This window comes from Agelaius phoeniceus, chromosome 25, assembly GCF_051311805.1.
Source record: "Agelaius phoeniceus isolate bAgePho1 chromosome 25, bAgePho1.hap1, whole genome shotgun sequence".
In the NCBI taxonomy this organism is placed as follows: domain Eukaryota; kingdom Metazoa; phylum Chordata; class Aves; order Passeriformes; family Icteridae; genus Agelaius; species Agelaius phoeniceus.
Genome location: NC_135289.1, coordinates 1,602,659 through 1,623,975, shown reverse-complemented (window position 1 = coordinate 1,623,975; position 21,317 = coordinate 1,602,659). Strand labels below are relative to the sequence as shown.

General features: G+C 56.5%; 2 protein-coding genes across 7 annotated transcripts; both read left to right on the top strand.

Moving 5' to 3' along the window:
• The first annotated feature begins 16 nt into the window (after positions 1 to 16).
• On the top strand, positions 17 to 9,752 carry ZNF76 (zinc finger protein 76). 6 transcript variants are annotated; one of them, XM_077190493.1, is made up of 15 exons: positions 420 to 920; positions 1,245 to 1,399; positions 2,543 to 2,623; positions 3,723 to 3,800; positions 3,964 to 4,169; positions 4,691 to 4,768; positions 5,117 to 5,239; positions 5,480 to 5,555; positions 5,852 to 5,977; positions 6,081 to 6,260; positions 6,479 to 6,712; positions 7,027 to 7,160; positions 7,862 to 8,002; positions 8,091 to 8,204; positions 9,198 to 9,752. In XM_077190493.1, the coding sequence occupies exons 1-15, from the start codon at positions 910 to 912 to the stop codon at positions 9,255 to 9,257; spliced, it is 1,797 nt and encodes a 598-aa protein (XP_077046608.1). In that variant the 5' UTR covers positions 420 to 909; the 3' UTR covers positions 9,258 to 9,752. The 6 variants fall into 6 exon arrangements, 5 of the variants coding, with proteins under 5 accessions (XP_077046606.1, XP_077046605.1, XP_077046608.1 ...); XM_077190492.1 differs by lacking the exons at positions 420 to 920; positions 9,198 to 9,752 and adding an exon at positions 8,508 to 9,196 and having other exon boundaries at positions 931 to 1,399; XR_013185159.1 differs by lacking the exons at positions 8,091 to 8,204; positions 9,198 to 9,752 and having other exon boundaries at positions 6,391 to 6,712; positions 7,862 to 7,997.
• Positions 9,753 to 9,837: 85 nt separating this feature from the next.
• On the top strand, positions 9,838 to 20,862 carry DEF6 (DEF6 guanine nucleotide exchange factor). Its single transcript, XM_054648898.2, has 11 exons — positions 9,838 to 10,113; positions 14,222 to 14,362; positions 15,733 to 15,918; positions 17,288 to 17,515; positions 17,595 to 17,741; positions 17,893 to 18,001; positions 18,081 to 18,379; positions 18,800 to 18,966; positions 19,137 to 19,335; positions 19,822 to 19,912; positions 20,101 to 20,862. The coding sequence occupies exons 1-11, from the start codon at positions 10,018 to 10,020 to the stop codon at positions 20,310 to 20,312; spliced, it is 1,875 nt and encodes a 624-aa protein (XP_054504873.1). The 5' UTR covers positions 9,838 to 10,017; the 3' UTR covers positions 20,313 to 20,862.
• The last annotated feature ends 455 nt before the right edge of the window (positions 20,863 to 21,317 follow it).

Sequence of the window (21,317 nt, the reverse complement as noted above, 5' to 3'; positions counted from 1 at the left end):
GCCCTCTGTGTCCGACCACCAGGATAGGAGTTCCTACATCGCTTCACATCGCTCCATCCCAGGAGCTCCGGGCTGGCCTCAGCGGCCGCCGAAAAGGAGCTACCGGTTCAGGCTGGGCGCGGGCGGCAGCGCTCCCCGTCCCGGCCGCGGGGCAGGTACCGCCGGCAGCCCGGGCCGGGCCGGGCAGCGGAAACCGGGGCCGTGTGGCTTCAGCGTTAGCACCGTGCGTGCGCCGCTGGCTGCGCTCCCCGGCATTGGCCGCCGGGCGGCGCGCGCGGCCCGGCCCGGCCGGCCCCGGAACCCGTATGGCGGGCGGGGGCGGGCGGGAGCGGCGCCGCCATGCGGGGTGGGCGGGCCCGCGCGCGATGCACGTCGGGCCGGCGGCGGACCCGGGCCCGGCGGGTAGCTCAGGTCGGTGTGGGGGATGGGGGGCGGCGATGGCGGCCGGGCCCGGAGCCGCCTCAGCCCCCGGAGACGCGCGCGGGGCGCCCCCCGTGTCCCCGCCACCCCCGGGCCCGGAGCCCCCGCAGCCCGTGCCGCCTTTCCCCGGTCTGTCGGGGGCACGGCGGGGCCAGGGCCGGGGAGCGCACCGGAGGCTCCGCCGGGTGCGGGGAGCGCGGGCCGAGGCGGCACCGAGCGGGCTCCGAGCGGCGGCGGGCACGGTTTGCCTCGGTGCTGGAAATGAAAGGATCAGAGATTTGGCTACCAGAGGTGGCTCAGGAAGAACGCGCTGTGGCGCCTCTGGAAGATGATAACCGATCAGCAAATGTTCTTATCGGGGTGTGCAGGCTTTAGCATCATTTGCTTAGAGCCTGGGATTCCGTCCCTCGGAAGGCTGGGAATTAGTCAGCAAAGGGAAGAGAGAAGGAGGAATAAAGCTCATCACCCCTGTCTGCTGCAGCACAGGACATGCTCAGCCTGTAGGTTCAGGATTTAAAGTACCTGGAAACCCCCGCAGATCATTTGGAGCATGGGAAGGGCTGGAATCTGACATTTGTACTGTCTCTAAGAGAGTCTGTCAGTTCAGTTCGCTGATAAGCTTTATTTCATATTTGGCTGTGGAATAGATTCTTATCCCTGCCTGCCTTTAGTGTGGGAAGGATGCAGCATTGTCTTAATCCTTTATAACCTCAAAAATCTTTTGAGGCCATTCAAGCCTTTCCTAGCGTGCAAAAGTGGAGAAACTAAAGGAGGAGGAGAAACTAAGGGCAGAAATTGAAATGGAATTGTTCTTTTCACTTAAGGCTCGCAGCAAAGACGCCGACCCCGTGTCCCACAGGCCCCCGTGCTGCCAGGCAGGATCCATGTGTGGGGACTCGGGGCAGGATGGAGAGCCTGGGGCTGCCAGCAGTGACCCTTGGGGATGGCACCACGGCCTACCTGCAGCAGGCTGCCAGAGGTAACAGAGCCTCGGGCTGTCAGAGGCTCCTCCTGGCTCTGAAATGAGAGTCAGCGTCACCAAAAGTGCCCCTCACGGCGTGGGAGCTGCCGCACGGGCAGCTGGTGACTGTTGGACTTGCACTGAAGTGTGTGATGTGAAATAAAATACAAATCAAACGTGCCTCTGGTTTGGAAATGAAGCTGTGGAGATGGGAGAGCTGTTGCTGTGGAAAATAAAGGTGCTGTTCAGACTAGGAGAGCTCCATTCTTCCCAGGCTTGCTGTAGACAGGGAGCTGATGCTGTGGCCTCCACCAAAACTTCCCCTGGGCTGAGCAGGTGGTTTTGCATCACTGGTGTTCACAGCAGTGCTTTTCTCACTCAGAGAGGTGCCAGATTCCACACCTGCCCTTAGCCTGGTGTTGGTGAGGTGCCCCTTTCTGCACCACCCACTGCTCCCAGAAGAGGAGCACGCTGTTTCCCAGCCTGCAGAACAGGATGGAGGAGTTGTGCAGCTCCCTGTCCTGGGGGTTGCTCTCCTGCTTTATTTTCTGTCCAAATTCACTGCAGGTTTGTTACACATGTGGAGCTGGGCTGTCTGGGAAGCACCAGGTTGTGTGGCCCCCTCTCAAACCTTTTGCTCCCGGTGAAACCAACCTGGATTCTCCATGTTCACTGGGATGGAGCAATGCACCAAATCCTCTCTGCACCAAATCTTTGGGTAACTCAGTCACAATTACAGGTTTGCAGTCAGGCTCTGGCAGAGCTGAGCCTCCACAGCCCAACACTGGCAGCACTTTAGGCCCCTTTAGGTGCTGTAATTGTTTCCTAACAGTTGATCCTCTGCCAGAGTAGTAGATAAATCTCCCAGCACTTGCTGTTCAGCACACACAGTTATTTTTTCTTCCAACACAAGGGTAATTGCTTTCTCTGTATGCTCTGTGTGCTTCTTGGCACGAGGAGCTGTGAGGGGCAGCTGCTCAATGAGTGATGCCTGAGGGTCTTTCTCGTGTGTCCTCTCTAGAAAAAGCAATGCCAGCATTTTTGGGGAGCATCTCTGTGGGGGAAAGCTGGATCCATAACAGCCTGGAAGTGACAATTTCTCCCTTTTATGGGCCAGAGGGGCTGGGCTCAGCAGCTGATGGTATGTTTTAACTGTTCCAGGTGAAAAGCTGATTGAAGGGCAAGTCATTGAACTTGAAGATGGGACCACAGCTTATATCCATCAGGTGACAGTTCAGAAAGGTGAGGAACACACATTGCCCTCTTTCTCTTTGGAAGGACACTGTAGATGTGGCTGCAGCTCTCAGTGCTCCAGCATTGGGCTCCTCTGTCAGTTCAGCTCTCAAAAGTCCATGTGAGCATAGGGTTTCTGTTGGGCTTTTCTTTCTTGTGGTTGGTTTTGAGGCTGAGTAAACAGGGACATTGCCTGCAAAGTCATTAGCAATCTGATGAGAAGGTGAATTTGGTGGAGGTGGAGACCAATGTTTAAGTGTCATTTCACCTGTGGGCTCTCCCTGTTGGCATACCACAAGCCCAGTGAGCTGTGAGCTGTGTTGGTGCCAGCCACACAGCACACACAGAGCTTGTTTCATGTGGGAGCAGCTGGGCAGGAGTTTCCTCTGAACTGTGAGATAATGCAGAACTTCTGGAATAGGTGCTGGTGGTGGCAGGGGTCGTGTGGGATTGTTGGGAACAATGCCACCTTGGCCATTGATCCATCAGCCAACATCATCTCTGAAATTAGGGAACATTAGAGAGGTGTTGGGAGCCCGGTTCATGTGGCAGGCACCAGAGGGGCACGGAGGAGTCATCCTTGGCCATGCCAAGATGCCAAAGGGCAGGTAGAAAGAGCTCTGTTACCTTGGGGAGTCCTTCCTTGATGCTCCTCGTATGCCACCTCCCTCTGCTGTTCTCCAAAGGCTGCTTGAAATGGATGATTTATAGCTGGCTGTGCCCCTTTCCCCCCTGCAGGCTCTTCCCTGCCTTCACATGCACAGTGAGAGGGGCTCACCTCACCCCTGCTTCCCCTGGCATGGGATGTTGGTGTTCTCCTTCACACACCCCTGTGCCAGAGCATCCCCTTCCTGTTGGGATATGTATAATATCTGGCATTTTGAAACTGGTGAGACACTGCATCACTCCTTTGAGCAAAGGAAGAGGCAAATCTGTGCATGAAGCCTTGAAAACCTCACCATTCACATCAGAAGGGCTCAGATGGTGTCTTAAAACCTACAGCTGTGGCTGCCTTTCAGGGCAAGCAGGCAGCCCTGTGTCCTCTCCTGCCTGGCAGCCTCAGCTGGGTCCTCCAGGAAGGTGTGTGGATGTTTTCCTTTTCTTTTAGAGGCTGTGGCTTTTGAAGATGGGCAGCCAGTGGTGCTGGAGGATGGCAGCATGGCCTTCATACACAACACAGCCAAAGGTAAAGCACTCCCTGCTCTTTCCTTGGCAGCTGGAGAGAAGCTGCTGCAATGTCTCAGATTTCCAAGGCTGGGGAGATGAAGCACATTTTTTCTGCCTCACACTGAGCTTTTTTTCAGCTGAATTTTTTTTTCAGCTCTTTACCTGAACGTTTCCTCTTGCAGAGAGTTATGAGCCCGGCACATTCCAGGCTCTCCAGCTGGAGGATGGCTCCACTGCCTACATCCACCATCCTGTCATCGTGGCACCTGGCAGCACCATCCTGCAAGTGCAGACAAAAACTGAGCTCCAGGAGGTGGCTGGGAAGGAGGAGGAAGATGATGGCCTTGATGTGGACACCATTAATGCACTGCAGCAGTATGGCAGGAAGGTGAGGGCACAGCAGCATCTCCTGGCCTGAGTTTGTGCCTTCCCTAATTGAGAGAAGTCCCTGGACAGGGTCCAGTGTGAGGGGCACTGCTGAAGGGTGCCTGGCAGTTGGGGACACAGAATGGGGCTGTTTGGTCCTGTGGGGTGCTGGGCCTGCCACCCTTAACCTGCTGCAGGCTGGGGTTTGGGAAGGGAGGAGAGCTGCTGTGACACAGCCTTTGGTGTGCCAGCACTGGCCAAGCCATGGCCACTGTCCCCACAGTGACCTCAAGACCAAAGCAGCTTCGGATCCTGATGTGCTGTCACTGCAGTGTCCCACCCCAATATTCCAGGGAGTGCCTTTTTCTCCCATCTCCATAGGCTGTGGAGCAGGGCCTGGCAGTGCTGAGCTGGGCACAGACCTTCCTGCTGTGGCAGGCCCAGCCCCTGCTCGCTGGGGAAGGGTGGGGTGGCACTGTGGCTGTCACTGCCTTCCTGCTGTACAGGGACACACAAACAGGGCCTGTGCTTCTTCACTCACAGGGCTCTGATGATGAGGAGGAGGGAGTGACAGACACCTGCCATGCGAAGAGTAAAGACTCCAACAACATCTCTTCCCAGGTCTGAATTTTTCAGTGACTGGAACCAGGCTGAACTCCTCTTTGCCAGTAATTATAAAAATGTTGTGGCTTCTCTGCTGAGTTAGCAAATACTGACTGCACATATTTCAAATGAGCTGAGAAAGGGAGTTTCATGTCTGAGAACCCCCTGGGAGGTGGGAGGGGGAAATGCAGGTTCCTAGAGCCCTGTCACCTGGGCTTCACCTTGTGGGTACAAGCTGGTTTGTAGGAACATGTTTTTGGAAGATAACTGCAGGAGTGCATATGTATGGCAAGGAGGGAAGTATTTGTGTGGGCTTGGTGAAGCTGTGGTGGCTTGCTGGATTGATTCCAGTGCTTGTCCCAGCAGGCTCTGCAGGAGGAGGAGGAGGAGGTGCAAAGCCACAGGAAGGGGCAGCAGGTCGGCAGCAGAGCTTTCCGCTGCGGGTACAAAGGCTGTGGCCGCCTCTACACCACTGCCCACCACCTCAAGGTAAAGCAGGTGACATGGCAGTGTGCAGGCCAGACCAGGCCCAGGTTACACTGCCAGAGCAGGATGCTGTGTTGTGTGCAGCTGAGTCACGTGCTGAGCTCCCCAAGAGACCCAGATGTGTCATTTGGCCAAGGTGAAATCCAGCAGGGAACTTGAAATTCTCTCCACCAGCATTCTTCCGCAGTTTTCCTTCTTCCTTCCCTTGGACCTCATTTCAGGGACCTGCTCTTTCTTTTCCAGGTACATGAACGTGCTCACACGGGTGACCGGCCATACACGTGTGACTTCCCAAGCTGTGGGAAAGCATTTGCTACAGGTAACAAATTTCTGTTTTGAGCAGATTGCATTTTCTGTCCAACCCAGTAGAGCACAATATCCAGAGCATCTAAAGCAAGGGAATCACAGCACAGGAGCCTGCTGGGACTTCACTGATTGTGGGCAGATAATGGTGGAAGCGAGGTTGGAAGTGGTGTTGGGGTTGGTTATTTCTTCCCTTTCAAGCTTTGCAGACACAACACAGACACTCAGGTACATGGACTGAGGGCCGGTACTCAGCTTGTCATGGTGTTTCCTTCTCAGTACAAAATTAGTTGTGGTCTCTATCCTGGACAGGGTATGGTCTGAAGAGCCACGTGAGAACACACACAGGTGAGAAACCCTACAAGTGTCCAGAAGATTTGTGCAGCAAAGCCTTCAAAACCTCCGGGGACCTGCAGAAACACATCCGCACACACACAGGTGAGCAGCACGGGGCAAGAGCTGCACAGGGGACAAGCCAGTCAGAGGGACTCCAGGTGGCTGCACGGTGGCAGCTCTCACCCACAGCACCCTGTCCATGCAGGTGAGCGTCCCTTCAAGTGCCCCTTCGTGGGCTGTGGCCGCTCCTTCACCACGTCCAACATCCGCAAAGTTCACATGCGGACGCACACGGGCGAGCGGCCCTACACGTGTGCAGAGCCTGGCTGTGGCAGGGGCTTCACCAGCGCCACCAACTACAAGAACCACATGAGGATCCACACAGGTAGGAGGGAGGCAGCAGCAGGGAGGTTGGTGGGGCTGGAATGGGCATTGTCACAGGAGTGGATCTGGGAGTGGCCAGGGAGTTGGAGGAAATAGTGGGAATTGCTTCATTGGATTGATTGTTGTTCCAGCAGTCTATCTCCAGCTGTTTGCTCTGGTGGAGAATCCCTCCCCAGGGCATGGGGAGGGTGAAGTTCAGCTCTGTGGCCTCTGCCCTAGGAGAGAAGCCATACCTGTGCACCGTGCCTGGCTGTGGGAAGCGCTTCACGGAGTACTCCAGCCTGTACAAGCACCACGTGGTGCACACGCACTGCAAGCCCTACACGTGCAGCAGCTGTGGCAAGACCTACCGACAGACCTCCACGCTGGCCATGCACAAACGCAGCAGCCACGGCGAGCTGGAGGCCACCGAGGAGAGCGAGCAGGCCCTGCACGAGCAGCGGCAGCTGGAGGGTGAGCGGCCACTCCCCCGTCAAGGTGCGGCAAAGGGGAGGGAGGTGACAGCAAGAGCAGACACGCCCCTCCCAGACCCGAGTATGTGCCATGGCTGCCTGCTTCCCCACCAAAGCTGGATCTATTGGGAGGTCCAGGAGGTTGGGAACAGGCCCCTGCCCGTTCTGTGCTACAGGGAGAGGTCAAGGTCCTTCTTCCCAGGCCACCAGGGTCTTGTGCTCTTTTGTGCTACCCTTGAGACCACAGGCAGGTCCAGAGGCCAGGCAGGGGCTTTCACACTCTGACAATGCTGCTCTTCCCCTTCTCTGATCCAGCTGCTGCAGCTGCTGGCAGAGGCTCTCCACTGAAGAGTCAGCATATTGCTTTCCTGTCAGAGGTGGAGGAAGATGAAGAAGAAGATGCTGTGCCTACACAAATCTCACTTATCTCTCAGGATGGGACAGAGCAGGTATGGACACAGCCTCCAGGGTGTCAGGGACAGCAGTTATTATCTGAAGTGAGATTCTGCCTCAACTCAGCCAGGATGTTCTTAGCAGGGCCTTTTTCCAGCATTTTTTTCAGACCTCTGAGCTTTCTGGGCTCTTCCTGCCCTGAGGGCTCCCTCCTACAGCCTCACCCTCTGCTGCAGTGTTGGTTTGGGAGGGTCTCTGGTCCCAGTGCCCCCCTTGCTGAGGGTTTCTGGGTGTTTGTGTGGTCACTGGCAGCCCTTGGCTCCCCAGCTCTGCTGACCCAGGCTGGATTTGGAGATGTTTTGTCATCACTTGTATACAGCAGTACTTTTCTTGTACTTCCCTCCACCAGCTGCTCCTGTGCTGACTGGAAAAAACTTCTTCTGTGGCACAGGGCAAGGGAAACAGCTGCCAGCTGTGACCTGTTTCCTCTTAGCCTGAGATGCTCCTGCTGCTGCCATGCACAAAGCTGTCCCCATCCAGGCTTGAGACAAAAAGCTGAATGGGAAGATGTGGTAGAATGGGGAGGGCTGAAGACCCAAGCTCTGAGTTCTCTGTTGTCAGTTTTATCCCTGTGCTGGTGCTTGGAGCGCTCTGTGCCTGGAGTCTTGCAGAGAGGCCGTTTCCTCCTTGCCCAGGCCGATGCATTGCTAAATTCAGGAGCTGCCTAAGGCTCCCTGAGCTCTGCTGTCATCCCCAGGTCAGTCTGTCTCAGGAGGAGCTGCAGGCCCTGGGCAGTGCCATCGGCGTGGTGGCACAGAGCGGGGCCCTCGCTGTGCCCGAGGGAGGTGACACTGGGACCATGGCTGTGGCCAACGCTGATGGCACCGAGGCACAGGAGGTACGGACAAAGCTGGGGCTGCTCCTGCTGCCTCTGCTAGAAAAGGGCTGCATTTTCTTTTAAAACACGATTAATTGAACTTTTCCAGGTGACCATAGTCGCTTCTGGGGCAGTGGTGTCAGAGGAGTCGGACATTGCCCCGCTCTGTCATCAGCAGGTGGCATTGCTGGCCACCTCCCACGGCACCCACATTGCTGTGCAGGTACCACGTGGCTCTTGCCACTGTCCCCTTCACTCCCTGGCCACCCAGTGCCACCTCTGGCCCTGCTGCATCGCTGCTTGCCTGGGGGGCTTGCTCCTTAATTCCCAGAGGCCCTCTGTGCAGAGGACAACAGGGACATCGTGCTGGGACTGCAGAATGCTCCTCTGCAAACAGCCCTTCTGCATCTCAGCCCTCTGTCCTTCTGCTTCACACCTGTGTCACCCCTCTGTCCTGCTGGGAGCCACCCTGAGCTGCCTTTTGGGGATTCAGCACTCACTCTCTCTCTCCCCCTTCCCTCCCCAGCTGGAAGAGCAGCAGAGCCTGGAGGAAGCCCTCAGCATGGCCACAGCAGTCATCCACTACGAGCCAGTGCCCCCTGACACAGCCCTGCCTGGGAAGGGGAGCTGAGGCCAGCAGAGCAGCCAGGGCAGGGCAGTGCCAGCCCCAGCCTGTGCAGGGGTGGCAGGGCAGGGACAGCGTCTGAGCCAGTGCCAGCGTGTGCCCTGTGCCAGCTGGGACACTGACAGGGCAAAGGGCTGCTGGGGTGACCCTGTCCGAAGGGCTCTTCCCTCTGGGAGGGAGGGCAGGTACACTGGGCTGCTCCTGAGCTCCAAGCAGCAGCCCTCTCTTCAGGGGCTCTTCCTGCCCTCTCCCTCTAGGAATGGTCCAACAGCTCCCCTTTCTTTCCCACCCCTCCAGCTCAGGGCAAGTAGGCAGCACTTGCACAGAAGCAATAAAGGCCCATCAGAGCAAGGCCAGGCTGTGCTGAGCTTGGTATGGAGGGTGAGCAGTTCCTGCCATTGGAGCCAGCACTGGGATGGTTCCAACAGCAGTTCTCCCATCTCTTTGTCACACTTCCTTTTCAAGCAGGGCTTCCATGGCAGATCCCTTGGCTGTGGAGCAGAGTAGCCAGCACTTGCCAGGAGCTGAGCTAGACCTGGATGTAAATGCTGAGTTGAAATAAAAGCAAATTTAAAATTTGTTTTTTAAAAGGACCCCTCTTCTCTTTGGTGGAAGCTGGGAGGAGTGGATGGTGATGTTCAGCAGCTGTAAGAATTGAGGACATTGAGGAGATTTGTGGAATTGACCAAACGTGTCCTGCCAAAGCAGCAGCTGTCCCAGAGGAGGGCTGGGAGCAGGGTGAGCTGTACCCTCTGAGCCCTCAGCGTGTGGCTTGGAGGGGCTAAGACGTGTCCCTGAAACCTCTCATCAGGCCTTGGCTCTTCCCGGGACTCCTGCAAACCCAGATTTAGGGAATTGTGTCTGTGAACACATCCTGCATCCTCCCCTAAGCTGGGGAGAGAGACCTGGGCTGGTGTCCTGCCCCCAGAGTCCCTTCACTGCCCCGAGTGCTGGGCGGACAGAGCTGGAGAAGCCCTCGGAGATCCTCGAGTCCAGCTGTAAACCCCAGCCTGGCACAGGCTCCCGGCAGCCGCGTGGGTCGTGTTTTGGACATCCCAGAGGAATTTGCAGAGAAAGATGGGCACGGAACGGGCACAGCCCGAGAGGAGCCACCGGCTGAGTCTCCGCTCTCCGGGTGACACCGATCCCTGCCGAAGGCTGCGAGGGGCAGCTCTGCCTGAGCCAGGCCGGGCATTTCTCTCCCCAGAACGCAAATTACCACGGAGCTTTCGCTCTGCGGGCCGAGCTCAGTGAGGCTCGCCGAGCCCCGGCCCCGGGGAGCGGCGATGGGGCCCGGGGGTTCCCGGGGAGCCCCGGGCAGGCGGCGCTCCCGCCCCGCGTCCCGCCCGCCCGGGCGGCTCCAGGAACCGGATCCGCGGGCTCGGCAGAGCCGCCGCCGCCGCCGCCAGCCATGGACCTGCGAGCCGAGCTGCTCAAGTCCATCTGGTACGCCTTCACCGCCCTGGACGTGGAGAAGAGCGGCAAGGTGTCCAAATCCCAGCTCAAAGTGAGTCCCCGGAGCTGCCGGCGCACGGAGGGAGGGTGGGAGCGAGCCCGGGGCTGCTCTGCATCCCCGCGGGTTTCCACGGAGAAATTGTTGATTATTAAGATCAATAAGATCGTGCTGTTGCTTCCTGGTGAAGTTCTCAGGCTCTGTGGCATCTCCCTTTAAAAAAAAGGGGTGGGGGGGATTCATGCTCAGATGTGTTTTCTAGGTGAAAATGATAAGAAATCTAAATTTTAGTTATCAGTTTCTTGTGCTTTTTATGGCCAGCTAAGAGCCCAAATTCTGTTTCCATTTTCTTGCTTGCCGGAGCACCTGTGTTCCTCCTTGCTGAGCCTGTGGGTCGGGAGGTAGGGACAGGTTGTTTTATAACAAAAACTCCTCAGTGCTGTGGCTAGAAGTAACGCAGCACTTTTAAAAACTCTCCGCTTTCCCCTCTTTCCACTCTTAGCAGCTTTCAGAGGGCTCATGCCCTCAGTCTTTCATCAAACCCATCACAGCTTTAAAAACCTTTTTGTCTGCCCCCAGGCCAGGGTTGCTGGCACCCACCAGGGAGCCCCTTGGCTCTGAGAATAATTGATTTTTTTAACCTTTGCACGTGGTGGGAATGTGTTTTTTTCATCTCCTTTGGTTCTTAGGCTGGCATTGGGGTTGGAAATGCTGGTTGGTACCAGGGTTTGGGATGAGAGAAGAGACCTGAGCAGGAGCATGCTGAGCACGGGGAGCTATTGCGTCAGGACATGGCAGCTGCTGCCAGGCTGCGAGACCGTTTTGAACCACTGCAAAAAGACCCCCTTTTCCTCCATTCCCTTTATTTTGTAATGCTTCCCCACGACAGACTGCAGGGAAGGTGCTGGTCTTTGGCAGGGGGTGTGTTTTGTCCCAGAATTAGGAGTTTTGTTTGCAGGGATCTGGAGGAGAAGCAGCGGGAGGAAGATTCTTCCTGCTCAGCCTTCGCGGCTCAGAGCCTCCGGCTGCCCCCCAGAACTCGTGGCATGAGCCCTGCGAGCCACACTCCCCTGCTAAAACTGTAGAAATAGCTGAAGGAATTAAGGAAAATCCTAAAGTAGGCCAGAGCTTAATTCTGCTTGCTAATCCCTGAGAGGGGCTGCTGTGCTTCCTTCACAGCAACCCCTGCACCACTGCTCTGGGTCCAGAGTCTGGCCCGGGCATGGGATGGACCCAAAAGCAGTAGCAGTGCTTGTCTTGAGAGATCTCTATCACCAGGTACAATGCTGAAGCCACAGAGCCTCTGATTTTGATGGCAGTTTAACGGACAGTTCATGCAGGGTCTGTGGCTGTGGTGATGCTGGGGATGGCACCTCCAAAGTGACTTTACCCAGGGGGACACTTGAGAGGGGAGAGGATGTTCTCCCACACGCCATCAGTGACAGGATGGGTTGGCAGCAGGTCGCTGAAGAGCACAGCTCAGCTCTGAGTGACTTTCCCACTGTCTCCAGGCCAGGCAGAGTTTGTTTCCACCCACAGAAATACTCGAGTTTGCCCCAGCCTACACAGGCCAGCCGCAGTTCAGTGAGGGAGGAATCCAGGGTCTCACCGCTCTGAGCAATGAAGTGTTAAAGCCACTGAGCCCTCTCCAAACCCCTCCAGGGCTGCTGAGCCCTGAGCTGGGCTGTGCTCCCTCACCCGGGCGTGTTGCTGCACGAAGGGTCTTGAGCAGGGGTGGGAGACACCGGGCTTGCACTGAGAGGACAGAGCTGGGTGGGAGAGCGGAGCTAACTCATAGGAATCCTGCTGATGGGAGCAGGACTTTTGTGGCTAGTACAACAGGGAACAGTTCTTGAGGGAGGTTGAAGAGGCTTGGGTTAAAGAACAGAATAGTAATTAGTGTGTTCATGAGCGTGATGTTGGCGTATTCTGCTAAGAAGAAGAGTGCGAAGGGCCCTGCTGCGTTTTCTGTGTTAAACCCAGCTCTGGGCAGTGCTGTGAACCTGCCAGGGTTTCCAGCATGAAGACACAGCTGTGGGAAGCCGTTGTGCTCCTTGCTGGGGCACCTCAGAGCAGGCAGGCGTGTGCAGATGTGGAGGTGTGTGTGTGTGTGTGCGTGTGTGCACAGGAAGGAAGGAAGGACAGCTTGCGGTCGCTCGGGTGCTGCGCGCCCCGAGAGCTCGGGGAGCTTTGCTCCCAGCACAGGCACAGCCCCAGCTCTGCTCCTGGGAAGGGTTTGTGCTCTCAGTGCCGTTGCATTGTCACTCTTGGGCCAGGGTCGGGGTAGGAACAGACGAGAGGCAGGGTCGTAGAAAAGCAGAGAAGGCTTTATTGAAAAGAACTGTGTGGTTTTTATAGAGTGGTACGATAGATTCTGTTCTATTGGCTAACTAACAGAAACATCTTTCTCACGCACTGTCTTTGAGAGGAACAGAAAAATAAAGTAGAAAAACACCACTTGCAAATTGTTTTTAGTCAACAAGTTATCACATCTTTCTAGCTCTTTAAGACTTCTCACAAGCCACTGTGAGAAACGCTTGCCATTTCTCTCTCTGTCCCATGGCATCCACATTGCATCCCCTCCCTGGCCAGGCTGGAAGGGCTGGGGTGTGGTCCCTCAGGGTGGCCATGCATGGCTGGAAACACCGAGCACTGCCCTGGTGCTCTTGGGCACCTCTGCTCGTGGTAATGGGTGTGCCAGCGGTGGGAGAGGGTGGAGAGCACAAACACGGCTGCTGCCCAGAGGAATCTAGGGCACTAGGAGGAGTCAGGCAGCCCTCTGACCCCCAGCCATCCCCTGCATGCCACAGGGGAAAGGTTAGGGCTAGGGTTAGGGTTAGGTGCCAGCAAACTGCTTTCCTAGCATCCCTTTCCCTGCTGTTCTCCTCCTTCACTGTTTCAGAGCCTGCAAGGGTTTCTCAGCTCTCCCAGCTCCAGTCATGCCACCATTGCCCAGGTCAGGGCTTTCCTCCCCATTTGTTAGTGACAGGGGCTTGGGGTCACAGGGTGCCAGGATGGATGGAGGGGCTCAGGGTGTCCCCCATGGCCAGGGTCACAAGTGAGACCTCACAGGAATTTTTAGGGGTGCTCTGGGAGGAGGGGTGAAGGATGGAGATGAGGGCCACGGTGGAAACACAGAATGGGATACGATTCCCAAACTTTGAATTCATCCTGATGGGCTTGTTACCATGCTGGAGGATGTCCATGGTATTCCTAGACCTTCCCAGCACTGTGTGGACCCTGGGGCTGCAGTGACCCCAAAAGGCACAGTGTAGTAGCAGTGCTCGGGGCTATGGCCCTGCTGTGTGAGCACAGGGTGGAGTCCTGCTGATCCCGTTGGTCCAGAGGGTGGAAAAGAGAATGAAAATCTGGTCGAGCAAGAACTGTCTCCAGCTGCAGCAGCCATCGTGGCCTCGGGCTGCTCCTCTGCTGCTGGGAGGAAATTTCCAGCCCTGCTCAGAGTGGGGATGCTGTTCCATCTCCTCCAGCCCCTCTTTGAGCCCTTGGCAAGCTGCATTGGCAGATCCTGGTGCAGTGGGGAGGTGTCAGTCTGTTTAACCATCTCCTGCTCCTGGGATGTAAAGGCAAGGAGAGCATCACAAGCTAGAGATGCTGCTGGTGCTCACAGGCAGCCTTGCTCCAGGCTTTCCAGCATTTGGGAAATCCATGAGCTTGTAAACATGCTTTATTTGGGGGGATTTGAACAAAGTGGGCTGTTGGCAAGCCTTGCTGTGTATTTCTGGGGATGGTGTGTCTCCAGGTCTCCATTCCAGACAAAACCTTTGCTTAGTTTCTCACCAGTCTTTCCTATTTTCATGTTTCCATCTTTCTGTGTCCCCAGCAGACAGCTGGTGCCAGGCTGGGCCCTGGTTGTGCCAAATGCATAGCTTGGGGTGGCTTATCAGCTTTTCTAGATCAGAGCGAGTCCTGTTTGCTCTGAGAGGTTTGAAACAGCCTTTTCAAGAAAGAAGTTCCTCATGTGCCAAGAAAAGAAACTAGCGAGGAGAAATCCTCGATTGTTGCCTGTTTCTAAATGATTCTCTAAAGTTTACATTTGGAAATTTTGCCTCGATGCAGTGGCTGCTGGGAGGTGATGCCATGCAGGGGGGTGCCTGAGGGGGTGGCACCTTGGGGATTCTCACCACCCCTTGTGCTTGGCCAGGTGCTGTCTCACAACCTGTACACGGTGCTGTGCATCCCCCACGACCCCGTGGCACTGGAGGAGCATTTCCGTGATGATGATGATGGGCCAGTGTCCAGCCAGGGCTACATGCCCTACCTCAACAAGTACATCCTGGACAAGGTGAGCTCCTTGGTCATCCCCCAGACCTGCTGCTCCTCCTGTGAGGCTCCTGGGAGCTCCCCTTAGCTCTTGGAAATCACATTCCTTGGTGGGTGGAAAGAGGGCGCAGAGAGATGGGGACTGCTCAGGTGAAAGCCAAAATGAGTGAAAAATGTTTCATACTCAGCATCTCCCTGGCAAGGATGAAGTCATCCCTTTACATCACGGCTCTGGATGGAGCAGCACCTCTGCCCACATTACCTGAAGGGCTCAGAGAGAGAAATCAGCCCCTTTTATCCTCACCTTTGAGGTGTGACCTCATTTGGCAAAGAGGAGAGGGAAAAGGTTGAGCTGCAAGGAGGAGCAGAGTTGGGGTGGGCAAAAGGGGCTTTCTCCCTTTTTTCCTGTGGTTCAAAGACAGCTTTGTCTGGCACAGCCAGAGGTTGGTCTGTGGGTGCTGTTTCTTCCAGGCATGTGAGGAGAGGAAGAATGACTGACAGCTTTCTTCCACTGTGTGCTCACTGAAAGGGGCCAGAGCTGGGTGCAGTAACTCTTCACTCCCCTGGTGCTCTTGTCCCTGTGCCAGTCCCCATCCCTGTGCCCATCTCTGCCTTGCCCAGAGCTGCTCAGCAGCTGCCCAGCCTGATCCAGCAATGCTGATCTTGGCTGCAGGGATCTGGTCAGCAGCAAACAAGGGCAAAGCCTTCCCCAGCTCCCTGAGCCCAGAGCAGGAGCTGCCCCAGGTCAGCCCAGCCCAATCTCCCCATCAGAGAGTGGCCAAAATCCTTCCAGTTGCCCACAGGGTTCTTTGGAAGGTGATCTTTAAACCCACCCCGTCTGGTTTCACCATGGTAATAGAATCCCAGAGGCAGCCTGAAAAGAGGGAAGTGGGTTTTCCTAGTAAGAGAAGCTTTTAGCTTTTGCCACCCAAAGGTTTTCCTCCAGCTTTGCTGCTACAGGCCACAGTTTGCTCCTGTGCTGACACAGCTGGGATAGAGCACCCAGGGACAGCCAGAGCTGCTCTGATCCCTATCTCAGCTGACCCATCTGCACCAAACCTGCTGCCTGGGCCAGCTCACAGTGCCAGGACACAATTAAATATCAGCAGCAGGGATGAGGCTGGTGGAGGCACCATTCCTGCTGGCTTCCCTTTACTCCTCAGTTCCTCCTTGTGGTTGAATGGGCTAACAAGAAACCCCAAACCATGGAGGCTGGAGATGAGAGCTCCACATCATCCTGCCTGTGCTGCAGCCCAGGCTTCCTGCTGGTGCTGCCATGATTCTCACTGGACAGATTTTAGGAGTGAGGTTTCTTCTCTCCAGCACTTCCTTCCCCAGAACTCCCCTCTCTAGCTCTTCAGCTCCCACTCACCCCCTGACTCGTGCCTGCAGGTGGAGGAAGGTGCTTTTGTCAAAGAAAATTTTGATCAGCTCTGCTGGACCTTGACAGCGAAGAAAAACTACAAACCTGACCGGAATGGGAACAGTGTTGTGTCCCACCAGGATGCTTTCAAGCTCTGGTGCCTCTTCAACTTTCTGTCTGAAGACAAATACCCTCTTGTCATGGTGCCAGATGAGGTAGGACCTGCCTCTGCCCCCAGCCCCATCCTCCTAGGGCTCCATGTGCTGGCAGAGCCCCATTTGTGGGTGACACCATCACGTCCTGGCGTGTCCCACTGCATCCTGCAAGATGTGGTGTTCCAGGGGGTGAGAGAGAGGAGGCTGGGGGTGGGACAAGGGGCCTGTCTGCCCTGGACACCCCTGCTGTGCCCACAGCCACCCCCACTGCCCAGGGAGAAGGGGGGACTTCAGAGGGGAGACCCCTCCAAGGTGCTCTCCTGCCTGAGGGCAGTGGCCGAGCAGACCTGGCTGTCCCTCAGTGCTCAGCCCCTGCCCAGCATGAAGAGCGTTAAGGGTGAGGTGCCAGCCAAAGAAAAGCCTCACAGTAATCTCCAAATTCCACAGCATTTAGGGGGGAAGGTTCTCCCTTTCTCTGGTGTCAGATTAAACCCCCTCGAGAAGGGGGGCAGATCTGGGGAGAGTGCACACGTGCAGAAGCCAAGAGTGGCCTCAGCAGAAGGAACTTGGCTGGGCAAATGGCTGCTGTTGTCTTCTACCCCTCAACCTCCTGAGATCAGCAGAAAAGTCAAAATTAAAAAAAAAAAAAAAAGAAAAGAGGAGAAAAAAAGGCAAGAAGCACCGTGCTGCGCAGACGTAGGAGGGCAACCGCACTTCCTGTGCCCTGGGAGAGGTGTTTCCTGTTCCCCAGAGCATGAAAAACTGAATCATCCTGAGCACCAGCACTCAATTCTTGCCCCTTTCACAATTAAATGACATAAAAAATCCAGCTGCGTGTGGGGACCCTGCTGTGTGTCACCTTCCTGTGTGGCTCCCTGCAGTCACCCACTGGTCTCAGTCCAGACTGTGGGCAGAGGAGAGCTGGCAGCAAAGCTTGAGCTGGGGTGAGTCTTCCCCACACCATGGCAGCCACCTTGATTCTTTTTATTTGCAGTTTTAAAATGATGCTCCTCTCTGTAGGGACCTGTCTCCCTGCTCCTCCTCAGTGATTTTTGGGAAGCTCACTGTGGCTTTGAGACATCATCTCTGAATGGTGTTCAGCAGTGCTGGCCTGTACTCCTTCAGGCTCTTGATTGCTACAGAGTTTTATTACTCTGCAGACAAACCAGAAAAAATATCCCAGCCTTGGGGTTAAAAGGAAAAACCTCTCAGCAGAGGTTAAATTCTAACCCAGCTCCAGTCTTCTCCATTCCAGCCTGCTGCCTGGGATGCCCCAACCATCACAAAGGTTGATCCCTCTGGGATCAAGGTCCTGCATCTGCAGGCTGGAGAGAGATGTGACCTTGGGCTCTCCAAAATGGCTTGATGGGGTGGGGACAGCCCTGTCCCCAGACAGAGACACTGTCACTGAGCGTCCTCCTCCCCACAGGTGGAGTATCTGCTGAAGAAGATCTGCACAGCCATGAACGTGGAGCTGAACTCGTGTGAGCTGGAGGATTACCTGTCCCAGGAGCCGCAGGCCCAGGGCGGCCTCACGGTCTGGCAGTTCCTGGACATGGTGAACTCGGGGAGGTTCCTCAGAGGCATCGAGCAGGAGGCCATCAGCATGGCCGTGGAGGAGGTGTACCAGGAGGTCATCGAGGATGTGCTCAAACAGGCAAGGAGCTCACAGATTCTGGGGCAGAAGTGCTGTCCTGCTCCCGCCCCGTTTTGATCCCCGTGTCTCTCGGGCGCAGGGTTACCTCTGGAAGAAGGGCCAGCTGAGGAGGAACTGGTCAGAGCGTTGGTTCATGCTGAAGCCCAGTGCCCTGTCCTACTACATGAGCGAGGAACGGAAGGAGAAGAAGGGGAGCATCACGTTGGACAAGCACTGCTGTGTGGAGGTACAGCCCAGGGACAGCAGATGGTTCAGACCCCTGGAAGGGAGACCCAAGAACACACAATGTCACATCCATGAGCATGGGAGAGCCACTCCTGTGGCTGAAGACGGGGGGATAAGGTGGGGTAACGCTGTGCTGTGTCCCCTCCCTGCAGGTGTTGCCAGACAGGGATGGGAAGAGGTGCATGTTCTGTGTGAAGACCTCGTCCCGCACCTACGAGATGAGCGCCTCGGACACCCGGCAGCGCCAGGAGTGGACGCTCGGTCTGTGCCCATCCCACGCCCCTTCCCCAGCTTCCCTGTGCCCCCTGCTGTCCCCACTGACCGTGCCCTCCCTCTGCAGCCATCCAGACTGCCATCAGGCTGCAGGCCGAGGGAAAGAAGTCCCTGCACAAGGACCTGAAGCAGAAGCGCCGGGAGCAGCGGGAGCAGCGGGAGCAGCGCAAGGCAGCCAAGGAGGAGGAGACACAACGGCTCAAGCAGCTGCAGGAGGAAAAGGAGAGGAAGCTGCAGGAGCTGGAGCTGCTCAAGGAGGCCCAGAGGCAGGCAGAGATCCTGCTGCAGGAGGAGGAGCAGCGGCGGAGGCAGCAGCACGAGGAGATGCAGAGGACCCTGGAGATCCAGCTGCGGGAGGCCGAGCAGGTGGGTGCATCCCACATGGGCTGTGGTGCTCATGGGGTGGGTGCTTCCTTCTCCTTCCCTTGCCCAGGGTAGTCCAGAGGTTGGATGTACAGTGTTGCTGCCACCCATCACCTCTGGGCTCTGTTATGCCTGAGATCCCTTTGAGCAGGAGATGAAGACAACCTGCCTCAAGGGGCTTTAGCTGGGGGACACTGAGAGGCAAATGCTGGTGCCAGTCTGGACAGGGAGCCCATTTCTGACCTCACAGCCAGCACTGGCTCCAAATGACACAGCCTGTCTCCTGAGCAGGGAAAACAGCTTTGCTTTGGACCTGTCACCATGGGCTGCCCCTGCTCTGGCCCACTCCACTTGGTGGACCCAAGCGGGTTCTGGGGACACTGGTGGTGGCCTGGCCCACTGATGGCTCCTGTCCCCGCGCAGGCTCGTGCCTCCATGCAGGCAGAGATGGTCCTGAAGGAGGCCGAGGCAGAGCGGCAGCGCAAGCGCATCCTGGAGCTGGAGGACATGCAGGAGAGGCTGCAGGAGGCCCTGCAGCAGGAGGTGAAAGCGCGGCAGGACGAGGAGGCTGTGAGATATGCTCAGGCCAGGTAGGACCAGGGCATCCCTCCCCCTCCTTGGGCAGCCCTGCTCCCAGGGCAGCTCAGTGCTCCCGGGGACTGGGGTGTGCTGGTGAGTTCCCAGTATGCAGGCTGGGACAGGGAAAGCTGGGGGAAGAAGTGGCAGGGGGACATCCTCACCTCTTGCTCTTCATTGTCAGGCTACTGGCTGAGGAAGAGGAGAAACTGAAACAGCTGATGAAGCTGAAGGAGGAGCAAGAAGAATATATCATCAGAACTCAGAGGGAGAAGCAAGTCCTCAAGCAGGAGATGGAGAACAAGAACAAGTGTCTGGAAGAGGCGCAGAAGCAGCTGGAAGAAGTGAGAGTGAACAGGCAGCGGGTGGACCAAGATGTCATGGTGAGCAGCACATCCGTGCCACATTGCCTCACATGGTGAACCCAGGGGACTTTCCAGCCCTCCCAGAGTCACCTCCACACTGGGGAGGACCAAGCTGGAACTGCTGTAGGGGGTTTCTGAGCTGTGCCATGTGCAGGCAGGATGTGATGCAGTGGCTGAGACAGGACAAGCGTGTCCTGCCCTGGGACAAAGCAGTGCTGTCCAAAATAATGTCAACAGCAGGAGTGTGTGAAGGGGGAAGGGTTGGAGGGGGAGCAGAAGGTCTAGAGGAGGGTGAAGTGGGTCTCCATCCCAGAGGGAACCTCCAATCCAGGCTTACTCAGAGAAGGGAAGGTCGTGCCCGTGGTCCCATGGGGCAGCAGCTCACCCTTTGCTCCGTGCCCATGGGCAGCAGCTCACCCTTTGCTCCGTGCCCATGGGGCAGCAGCTCACCCTTTGCTCCGTGCCCATGGGGCAGCAGCTCACCCTTTGCTCCGTGCCCTGCAGGCGGCCCAGCGGAAGCTGCGACAGGCCAGCACCAACGTCAAGCACTGGAACGTGCAGATGAACCGACTGATGCACCCCATCGGGCCTGGAGGTAGGAAACAGCTGAGCCAGCTGACCCCATGCCCACACCTCCACCCAGCTTCCCCTTTTTGGGGGCATCTGGTAGGAGAGAAGATACTGCAATGCCTCCTTCAAGGATGGGCTCCACAAACCTTTTTCTCAGCTGAACAGTGAGTTTGGGCCCCAGCTAAACAATTCTCTTTTTCCCTCCACCCCCAGACAAGCGAACAAACGTGAGTGGAGGAGTCTTTGCTGGCTACCAGCCCCTTCTGTCACGGAGAGATTCCTCCCTCAAACTCAAGCAGAGGGTGGAGGATAAAGGCAGTGACCCCACGAGGGAAAACAGCAAGGAAAACGTGAGCAACGGTGGGAACAGCAGCATGTTGCCGTCTCCAGATGCGGACACCTTGGCCACAGAGCCCACCAATTAGCCCACCAGGATGGCAGAGCCCAGCTGGGAATGGTAGGGCTCAGCTTGTTCCTCCAGGTGGACGGTCAGTGTGGCCATCTCTGCATGGGGACCAGCACAGAGCCTACAGGGGACTGCACAAGGCAGAGGTGCTCCCATTTCCATCAGTGAAGGGCTGCAGCCACCACGTGCCAGGACGCTCAGGCAGCCCAGTGCTGGGGAGAGGGCAGTGGGACCTTCTCCTCTGGATTGAAGAAGTCAATCCCTTGTGCTCTGTTTTACACCCTGTACTAAAAAAGAGCCACTGCTGGGTCGGGGCCCTGTGGCCCAGGGCTGCAGTTCCCCCTTGGTTTCTACATCAACCCTTCTGCATCACTCACTGTGCTCCAGGGTGTGGGGCTTTGCCACCAGCCAAGGACGCCTGGACTGACCAAGTAGGGCCTTCTTGTCACCCCACACCACGCCAGGTGTCCCTAACTACAGCCACCACTGTTTTCCCTGGCAGTGGGTGGTAGTACTGGAGCCACTTAGTTAGCAGAAACTAATGACCAATAAAGCTTTTGGAGCCACTGGCCACAGACTTCCTGCCCCACACACTAGCAGCCCTGCAGGTACCAGCCCCCTTTCCTTGGCAGGGTAGGGTTGGGATTTCCCCTGTGTGAAAGAGCCCCTTGAAAGGAATCAGCCACAACCTGTGGAAAGTGGCCCCACCAGCAGATTTTTGGTTGGTGTGTGGAGTGCCAAGAGGGACACAAAACAAAACAAAGAAGCCCCAATAGCACACCGTCATTTGGGTTTGTTTTTCAAGCACCTCTGTATAGATACAGTCCCAGTCAGCTGTGCCTTTGGGGTGTTTATAGCCTGGGGCACAGAGCCAGGGTGGCCTTTGGAACAGGCCCTGGGTGCAAGCTCTGCACCGACTCAATCTCTGCACTCGCAGATGAGCTGAGTTCGTTGGGGAGATTATGATCTGTTTCCTCCCGGGCCTCGAAAGGCACTGCCCCCAGTCTCTCTGTGTTTCTCTCAG